This window comes from Chiloscyllium plagiosum, chromosome 18 (assembly GCF_004010195.1).
Source record: "Chiloscyllium plagiosum isolate BGI_BamShark_2017 chromosome 18, ASM401019v2, whole genome shotgun sequence".
NCBI lineage: Eukaryota > Metazoa > Chordata > Chondrichthyes > Orectolobiformes > Hemiscylliidae > Chiloscyllium > Chiloscyllium plagiosum.
Window position 1 is genome coordinate 14912931 of NC_057727.1, and position 10625 is coordinate 14923555.

Consider the following 10625-nt stretch of genomic DNA (forward strand, 5'->3'; position numbering starts at 1 on the left):
ACCTGGAGGAAACCGGAGCACCCGGAGGAAACCCACGCAGACACGGGGAGAACATGCAAACTCCACACAGTCAGTTGCCTGAGGCGGGAATTGAACCCGGGTCTCTGGCGCTGTGAGGCAGCAGTGCTAACCACTGTGCCACCGTGCCGCCTGTGTAGCAATCAATAATAAGTAATCCAAATGCTATCTATAGAACGATATGGCCAAATTTCCTCTTTGATTACCCTTCATCCAAAAATTCCACTACCCTCCCACCTTCCCCATAACTGCGTATTATGGTTAACCAAATAGTCAGCAAACCAGTTTAACGTTAGTAATCTGGGTAGAATTTCAATTTAAAGTTGTAGCAACCTTGCATTTTTCCAGTTTGGTATACCACCAAACACAGTTTGGTCTCCTCAAAACTCTACACCACATTGGTTTGGAACTATCACTGTCACGAGATCAAAATACTGGAACTTGTTTCCCAATAGCACTGTGGGTATACAAGCTGCAATAGTTCATGAAGTTGTTTGTCACTTCACAAGTTAGGGACGAGCCAGAGATGCCCAGGCCTCATTAAAGAATGCTTTTAACAAGCTGAGTAGAATCAATAGCAAGATGAAGTTTGCAGGTTACGTGACAGGAATTGGTTTGATGAACTGAATGATCTTCCTTTATTTTAGGGTTTTTAAGGCTTAAATTTGCAGTAGCACTTCAGCAAAAATCACAGAAAACTCTATAGACCAGCAGGGTTCAACAATGTGCAAATATAAAACCTGTTGAGGAGTAAATGTACAGAAACAATACTGTCACAAAGGGAAGTTAAATATTTCTGTTGACAGTGATATTTTGTAATAGTCTCACCTCCTCCTCCACCTGCATCTTGTGGTCGATGAAACATTGCAACATCTATGTCAGTAGGCCCAGTGTGACCCAACAAGGTTTGATCCAAGGCAGAACCCTGTCGTACCAACAAATTTTCTCTGAGGGATACAAAAAAGCAAAAGGATTCAGAAGAATGCATAATGAAACCAAGTTTTAGTACACCTTTTTGATATATTTCAGAAGACTGGTTGGTGAACTGACTTTTCATGCTTGGAACCTGAATTAGAATCTGGTCAAAAATAGGACCATCAAAGACAATTTTCCTTAAGCTTAGCATGTTTATACTTTTTGAGGACTCTAATTTATATTGTGCCCCTTCTATGGCCAAATTGGGAGTATACAATTGGCCACTGGTTCAACAAGGATAAATAATCCATTTCTTTGTGCTTGAGGTTTTTGCTCAGTCATTGGTTGATGTAGGATGGGACACGGCAATGATGCAACTTCTTGTCAAAGAAATGTTCACCTGGCAAAATACCGGTGTAAAATTACTCTAGTGAACAGATATCAACAACTTGAGGAGAAAAGTGTCATAGAGAACAGAAAATCCAGGACAACAAACCTGGTGAAATGTGCTGCAGATAAAACAGAAGGATGCAGGTAGCGCTTCTGACTTGACTTGGTGCCTGGAAATGGATGTGGAATTGCAACTACTTTAGAGATAATAGCCCCCAAATTCAGTCCCTCTCACTGTCGTCCAAAAAACAGTGGACTGATGACTCTATTCTTCTATTCCTAACCTGACATGGTTTTGAAACAATATTGCCTCGGAGAGAGACTGAAACCAACTTTGGGCAATGCATTCTTCAGGACTCTCTCAAAGTGGCTTCTCGCATTAGATTAGGAGAGTGAAGCATTATGCCTCTGATATCTCAATCACATGCCATCTTTGATTGCAGGCATCAGAACTGTGCGTTAATGTATCATAATATAAAGTATGACATCTAAAGTAACCTTACTGCCCAAAGTACAACATTCTACCTACTAGTAACAAGGATAAAATATTGCCAGTCTGTATATGGAGTCCGCATTTATTATTTCAAAATTGGCAGAGAAGTATAATTTACATTTCTGTTGACAATTCTTTCTGTGATATAAAAGCTTCAGTATTCCCCAGTGTAAAAACATGATACAACTTTTCCTAATGGCTATTCCTACTGGCATACCTGAGATATCCAGGCTGGCTGGAGTGAGTCCGTGCAGATCGGGCAGTGCTAACTGATGATATTGTGGATGTCCCAAGTGTTATCCGATGCAGTCCGCTTTCCTCAAACAGTGATGTGTTATTATATGGATGGGAGCCCTAGAAGCACAAGAACAAATGTGCCTACACATTAATGTCTCATGGTGAGAACTTGCTGCACCTACAAATGAATGGAAATCCACAGGTAAACAAGTGAACTGAAAGAGCAGGCAGAATCCTTAGAGTATTGTGGCAAATTGAGATAAAGTGCTAACATAATACTGCTACAAACTCCACTCTTACTGTAAAATTTAAATCCAACAATTATGATCTCTTTTAAGCACTATAAGTACGTGTTGGTACATAATTTTTATGAACAAAATGTTGATAGCAGGGGACATGGTGTAAAACAAAGATCAATATGAAGTTTTCAGTTGCAAACGGATTTCCATTATGCCTCTTTGTGATTAGAGTTTAGTATAGATTATTATTATCTGGGAAACTGGATTCTAAATTAGAGATAAATGGGTTCTTGGTTTTCAATGCTGTGAAGGTCTTCATGACGTCCAGATTTATATATGAGACAAAAATATTCCTGAAGAATTGTGATCATTTATAAGTTTATATTGAGCATTGGGGCTTTCTTACTGAATTAAGGACAACTTGGCCAATTTCTTTATCAAAAGGTAAAACCAGGGAGGTTGTTTCCAACTGGCGGGTGAAATTAGAACCAGGGGGCATAGCCTCAAAATAAAGGGAAGCAGATTTAGGACTATGACAAGGAGGAACTTCTTCTCCCAAAGTGTTGTGATTCTGTAGAATCCCTGCCCAATGTAGCAGTTGAGGCTACCTCGAATGATTTTAAGGCAAAGATTGATAATGTTTAAACAGTAAAGGAATTAAGGGTTATGGTGAGTGGGCGGGTAAGTGGAGCTGACTCCATGAAAACGATCAGCCATGATCTTATTGAATGGCGGAGCTAGCTTGAGGGGCTGGATGGCCTACTGCTGCTCCTATTTCTCGTGTTTTTATTTATTTCTGTAGTGGAGGGCAAAACTCCAGGATGGTGTGTTCCCTCCCTGGTGCCAGGGTCAAGGGTCTGAGTGGGCACAGGATATTCTGAAATGGGGAGGATGAGCAGCCAGAGGTTGTGGTCCATATTGGTACTAAGGACATATGGAGGAAGAGATGAGGTCTTGCAAAGGGAATTTCGGGAGTTAGGTAGCAAGTTGATTCGCAGGAATCTTAGGGTTGTAATCTTGGGATCTCTCCCTGTGCCATTAAGACCAGATATAGGAAGTTAATATATAGTTGACTGTTGGACTAAAGAGCTGGTGTAGGATAGAGGGTTTCAGATATCTGAATAATTGGGATCTCTTCCAGGGCAGGAGGTATCTATACAAGGAGGACAGGTTGCACGTAAACTGGGTTTCTGGGACGCGGGGCGCAATATCCTAGCAGGGAGGTATCCTAGTGCCACTTGGGAAGATTTAAACTAGTGTGGCCAAGGTGGTGGTGGTATCAGACTGATAGAAGCGTCAGCATGCAGACTGACTGAAGGGAGGGTATAGGTTAAATTAATTAAATCTAATAGGAAGAACAAGCAGGGCCAGGTTAATGAATGTGGTAGGACTGGTGGTCTGATGTGTTTTTACTTTAATGCAAGGAGTATAACATGGGTAAGGCAGATGAGCTTAGAGCTTGAATTAATACAGGAGATTACAACATTGCAGCTATTACAGAAGCTTGGTTGAGAGGAGAACAGAACTGGCAGCTCACTGTTCCAAGAATTAGATGTTTTAGGAATGATAGACAGGAATGTAAAAGAGTTGGAAAGTGTGGCACTGGAAAAGCACAGCAAGTCAGGCAGCATCAGAGGAAGAGAATCAACATTTCTGTTAAAAGCCCATCATCAGGAATTGGGAAGTAGGGGAATTGCAATGCTGAGTAAGGAGATTATCACAGCTGCAATAACAGAGGTTCAGTCACTACGATGGGATTATACCAAAGGCCTACCAATTAGCCAGTGGGAACAGAAAGATGTAAAAACAACAGGATTGTTGTAATGGGTGATTTTAATTTCCTCAATATCGACTGGGAAACCCTTAATGGAGCAGATTACGGTACAGATGGGGCAGAATTTATTAGGTGCATCCATGAGGGTTTCTGAAAAACAATAAGTAGATAATCCAATTGGGGAAGGCGCTGTATTAGATCTTATATTGTGGAATGAGCCTGGCCAAGTGATCAAAATTTCAGTGGGGAAGCATTTTGAGAAAGTGACTAAAATTTCATTAAGTTTTAAAATAGTTGTGGATGAGGATAAGACTGGTTCTAGGGTGAAAGTGCTAAATTGGGGAAAGGCTAATTACAACAGTATTAAGCGGGAATTGAAGAAATTAGATAAGGAGTGGCTGTTTGAGGGTAAATCCACATTAGACAGATGGGAGTCTTTTAAAGGCCAGTTGATCAGAGTTCAGGAACAGCATGTTCCTGTGAGGATGAAAGAGAAGGATAGCAATATTCAGGGACCATGGATGACAAGAGATATTGAAGGTTTAGTCAAAAAGAAAAAGGAAGCATATGAAACATCAACTCTCTTACTCCTCGGATGCTGCCTGAGCTGCTGTGCTTTCTCCAGCGCCACCCTTTATCATCTCTGACTCTCCAGCATCTGCAGTCCTCACTTTCTCCTAATATATGTATGAAATATGCCTTGGGATGATCCTTAATCCTACTTGCCAAGGACATTTCTGGTCCCTTTTAGCCCTCCTAAATAAGGTCTTTCCTTTTTTTAATGTTCCTCAAGGGCCCCCTCTGATTTCAGCTTTTGGATTTCATTTTCTTTGAGTTCCATAAGAACATAGGATCAGAAGTAGGCCATTCAGCTCTTGAACCTGTTCCACCATTCATTGAGATTATGACTGGCCTGTGGCCTGACTCCAAATACCTGTATATGTTCCATGTCCCTTAAGACATTTTCTGAACAAAAATGTATCTATCACAAGTTCAAATTTGACAAATTATTGAGTAATAACTGCCATTTGTGGAAGAGACAATTCTCTACCAGCCTTTCAGTGTAGAAGTGCTTCCTAGGAGCAGATGGTATGGGAAAGTATTTAATTGGGGAGGGGGAATTACAATGCTATTAGGCAAGAACTGGGGCACCTAAATTGGGAACAGATGTTCTCAGGAAAATGCGTGACAGAAATGTGGAAGTTGTTTAGGAAGCACTTGCTGATAGTGCTGGATAGGTTTGTCCCACTGAGGCAAAGAAGGGATGGTAAGGTGAAGGAACCTTGGGTGACAAGGGATGTAGAATATCTAGTCACGAGGAAGAAGGAAGCTTACTTAAGGTTGAGGAGGCAAGGATCAGACAGAGCTTTAGAGGGTTACAAGGTAGCGAGGAAGGAACTGAAGAATGAACCTAGGAGAGCTAGAATGGGGTCTTAAAAAGCTTTAGCGAGTAGGATTAAGGAAAACTCTAAGACATTCTACACTTACGTGGGGAACAAGAGGATGGCCAGAGTGAGGGTAGGGCCAGTCAGGAATAGTGGAGGGAACTTGCACCTGGAATCAGAGGTAGGGAAGGTCTTTAATGAATACTTTGCTTCAGTGTTCACTACTGAGAGGGGCCTTGATGTTTCTGAAGACAGCGTGAAACAGACTGATATGCTTGAACAGGTTGATGTCGAGGAGGAGGATGTGCTGAAAGGTTTGAAAAACAGAAGGATAGATAAATCCCCTGGGCCAGACAGGATATACCTTAGATTACTACAGGGAGCGAGGGAAGAGATTGCTGCACCTTTGGTGATGATCTTTGCATCCTCACTGTCCACTGGAGTAGTGCCAGATGATTGGAGGGTAGCAAATGTTATTCCCTTGTTCAAGTAAGGGAACAGGGATAATCCTGGGAATTACAGACCAGTCAGTCTTACGTCTGTGGTGGACAAGTTATTGGAGAAGATTCTGAGGCAGGATTTATTATTACTTGGAAAACCAGTTTGATTAGAGATGGTCAGCATGACTTTGTGAGGGGCAGGTCATGCCTCACAAACCTTATTGAATTTTTTGAGGATATGACGAAACCCATGATGAAGGTAGAGCAGTGGATGCAGTGTACATGGATTTTAGCAAGGCATTCGATAAGGTTCCCTATGGCAGGCTCATTCAGAAAATGAGGAGGCATAGGATACAGGGAAATCTGGCTGTCTGGATACAGAACTGGCTGGCCATTAGAAGACAGAGAGGGTAGTAGCAAATGGAAAGTATTCAGCCTGGAGCTTGGTGATCAGTGGTGTTCCGCAGGGATCGGTTCTGGGACTTTGCTCTTTGTGATTTTTATAAATTACTTGGATGAGGAAGTGGAAGCATGGGTTAGTAAATTTGCCGATGACACAAAGATTGGTAGAGTGGTGGATAGTATGGAGGGCTGTTGTAGATGGCAATGGAACATTGACAGGATGTAAAACTAAGCTGATAAGTGGCAGATGGAGTTCAACCTGAAAAAATGTGAAGTTATTTACTTTGGAAGGTCGAATTTGAATGAAGATTACAGGGTTCAAGGCAGGATTCTTGGCAGTGTGGAGCAACAGTGGGATCTTAGAGTCCATAGATCTCTCAAAATTGCTACCCAAATTGATAGGGTTATTAAGAAGGCATATGATGTGTTGGCTTTCATTAGCAGGAGGATTGAGGCTAAGAGCTGTGAGGTTATGCTGCAGCTCTATAGAGCCCTGGTTAGACCACACTTGGAATATTGTGTTCAGATCTGGTTGCCTCATTATAGGAATGATGTGGAAGCTTTGGAAAAGGTGCAGAGGAGAATTACCAGGATGCAGCCTGGACTGGAGGGCATGTCTTATGAAGAAAAGTTGCAGGAGCTAGGGCTTTTCTCATTGGACTGCAGATGGATGAGAGGTGACTTAACAGAGGTATACAAGATGATGACAGGCATAGATAGAGTGGATAGCCAGAGACCTTTCCCAGTGGTGGAAACGTCCATCACAAGGGGACATAATTTTAAGGTGACTGGAGGAAGGTTTAGGGGAGATGTCAGAGGTAGGTTGTCTACACAGAGAGTGGTGGTCCATGGAATGCACTGTTCGCAGTGGTAGTAGAGTCAGATACATTAGAGACATTTAAGCGACTCTTGGATAGGCACATGGAAGATAGTAAAATGAAGGGTATGTAGGTTAGTCTGATTTTAGAGTAGGATAAAAAGCCGGCACAACATCGAGGGCTGAAAGGCCTGTACTGCACTGTACCGTTCTATGAGTGATCTAGGGGTGAATGTCAGATAAAATGTCTGACAACAACATTAGCGTTATTCTTACCCACAACCATCTTATATTACTATCCTTACATAGAGCATAACTGAGTAACAGAATATCAATTTGATCAATGTTGAAATTAGCTCCTGGTCTTAGATGAGTTGTTGTCCAAGAGATGGAATATCAAATCACATGTAATTCTGACATTTCCTAACTGACTAATGAGGAGGAAATGAGGACTGCAGATGCTGGAGATCAGAGCTGAAAAATGTGTTGCTGGAAAAGCGCAGCAGGTCAGTCGATTCTCCTGCTCGTTTCGTAACTGACTAATGAAGCAACAAAGAAAGAGATGTGGAATAGGATCATGAAGTAATGATGACATTGTTATTTTGTGCAGAACTTATAACATTTTAAAGTATTATTTTCCCACATACATCAATTAGTAACAGAGAAAGCTGCTTACTCACATGTAGAATCACTGTGATTAATATGTTTAATTTCAGCACATTTATATTACTAACTTGCATTACATTTGAGAAAGTAATAAAAATTGAATTTTTTGTAGGTTCAAACCTTCACTCATCTGATATCCTTGTCTCAACCGTAATGTAGATGGAGACTGCAAGTGGAAGAGTGGAAAAATCTCAACCATAGCCATGTGTCTTCTGGATATGGATAACAGTGTTACTGGTATTGGTTTTCTAGCTGTTTATTGCTCTCACTTTATTAGCTCTGGGTGATTATTATCTAATGGTACATGAGAAAGCAGAAAATGGGGGAAAGGACTACTTGGTTCAGGATTGATTATGGTCAAACAGAAAATTAATACTATGCAATTGAGGTTCCCCATGAGACAATGACAAGCAGTTCAGAGTTTCACTACTGTTTCTGTTTCACTGGAATTGGCTCAATATTTAAAAGTCTATTTTTACCGAGAGCTGAGGTGCTCGCGTTGTATCATCACCCTGGCTTTTCTTTCCAAGGCAAGCCAACTTCCAGGCTTCCTGCACTTCTTCACTCAGGATACAGAACAATACTAGGACTGCCAGTCCCTGCAGGAGATTAAAAAAGAATGAGCACTATAAACACAAAATTCCATTTACTCTGCAGGCCAGATATTTGATCCACCTTTATAAGTCATACTGAATTTCCTAAATGCTTTGGGTATGAATAAATTGACTTTGATGATTAGATTAGATTAGATTACTTACAGTGTGGAAACAGGCCCTTCGGCCCAACAAGTCCACACCGACCCGCCGAAGCGTAACCCACCCATTCCCGTACATTTACCCCTTTACCTAACACTCCAGGCAATTTAACATGGCCAATTCACCTGACCTGCACATCTTTGGACTGTGGGAGGAAACCGGAGCACCCGGAGGAAACCCACGCAGACACGGGGAGAATGTGCAAACTCCACACAGTCAGTCGCCTGAGTCGGGAATTGAATCCGGGTCTCTGGCGCTGTGAGACAGCAGTGCTAACCACTGTGCCACCGTGCCGCCCAAATGATTAATATGATGTATTGTGGAATGATTAGGTCAGTGGGATTCTCACTCTCACTTCCATGTCAATCTAGATTTATTATGGAGTCAGCTCAGAATAGGTCCGACACTGCAACTTATTTCTGGATTAGTGGTGCTGGAAGAACACAGCAGTTCAGGCAGCATCCGAGGAGCATTAAAATCGACGTTTCGGGCAAAAGCCCTTCATCAGGAATAAAGGTAGAGAGCCTGAAGTGTGGAAAGATAAACTGGAGAAAGAAGATAGGCAGGTAGGACAAGTCATGGGGACAGTGCTGAGCTGGAAGTTTGGAACTAGGGTGAGGTGGGGGAAGGGGAAAATGGGAAACTGTTGAAGTCCTGTCTACCCTTTTCCCCCACTCCAACCTCTCACCCTGACAACGCGCAGCCTTCCAATCCCTCTGCTCCAATCCCAACCTCACCATCAAGCCAGCAGATAAAGGGGGCGCAATGGTAGTCTGGCGCACTGACCTCTACACCGCTGAAGCCAAACGCCAACTCGAGTACCCCTGTTCCTACTGCCCCCTCGACCATGACCCCACCCCATCACCAAACCTACAGAACCAGATCCTACAGAACCTCATCACATCAGGAGATCTCCCACCCACAGCTTCCAACCTCATAGTCCGGGAACTCCGCACTGCCCAGTTCTACCTCCTTCCCAAGATCCACAAGCCTGACCAACCTGGCCGACCCATTGTCTCAGCATGCTCCTGCCCCAATGAACTCATCTCTACTTACCTCGACACTGTTCTATCCCCCCTAGTCCAGGAACTCCCCACATACGTTTCAGACACCACCCACACCCTCCACCTTCTCTAAGACTTCCGTTTCCCCGGCCCCCAACGCCTCATCTTCACCATGGATATCCAATCCCTCTACACCTCCATCCGCTATGACCAGGGCCTCCAAGCCCTCCGTTTTTTCCTCTCTCGACGTCCCCAACAATACCCTTCCACCGACACTCTCATTCGTTTGGCCGAACTGGTCCTCACCCTTAACAATTTCTCCTTCGAATCCTCCCACTTCCTCCAGACCAAAAGGGTAGCCATGGGCACACGTATGGGCCCCAGCTATGCCTGTCTCTTTGTTGGCTACGTAGAACAGTCGATCTTCCGAAATTACACCGGTACCACTCCCCACCTCTTCCTCCACTACATTGATGACTGCATTGGCGCCACCTCGTGCTCCGCGAGGAGGTTGAGCAATCCATCAACTTCACCAACACATTCCACCCTGACTTTAAATTTACCTGGACCATCTCTGACACCTCCCTCCCCTTCCTGGACCTCTCCATCTCCATTAATGACAACCGACTTGACACTGACATTTTTTACAAACTCACCGACTCCCACAGCTACCTGGATTACACCTCTTCCTACCCTACCTCTTGCAAAAATGCCATCCCGTATTCCCAATTCCTCCGCCTCCGCCGTATCTGCTCCCAGGAGGACCAGTTCCACCACAGAACACACCAGATGGCCCCCTTCTTTAGAGACCGCAATTTCCCTTCCCACGTGGTTAAAGATGCCCTCCAACACATCTCGTCTACATCCCGCACCTCCGCCCTCAGACCAAACCCCTCCAACCGCAACAAGGACAGAACGCCCATCAAAGTTTTACCTGCACATCCACTAATATCATTTATTGTATCCGTTGCTCCCGATGCGGTCTCCTCTACATTGGGGAGACTGGGCGCCTCCTAGCAGAGCGCTCTAGGGAACATCTCCGAGACACCCGCACCAACCAACCAAACCGCCCGTGGCCCAACATTTCAAC

At 43.6% G+C, this 10625-nt stretch overlaps 1 protein-coding gene across 1 annotated transcript in view; it reads right to left on the minus strand.

Annotated features, from left to right (window-relative positions):
* The window catches only part of LOC122559246 (cadherin EGF LAG seven-pass G-type receptor 3-like), a 62227-nt gene that overhangs the window by 27001 nt on the left and 24601 nt on the right, over window positions 1–10625 (minus strand). The window contains exons 8-10 of the mRNA XM_043708628.1: window positions 8256–8375; window positions 2034–2170; window positions 847–965 (exon numbers count right to left, since the gene is read on the minus strand). Of these exons, the coding sequence (XP_043564563.1) occupies window positions 847–965; window positions 2034–2170; window positions 8256–8375 (376 nt within the window). The remainder of the gene's footprint in view (window positions 1–846; window positions 966–2033; window positions 2171–8255; window positions 8376–10625) is intronic.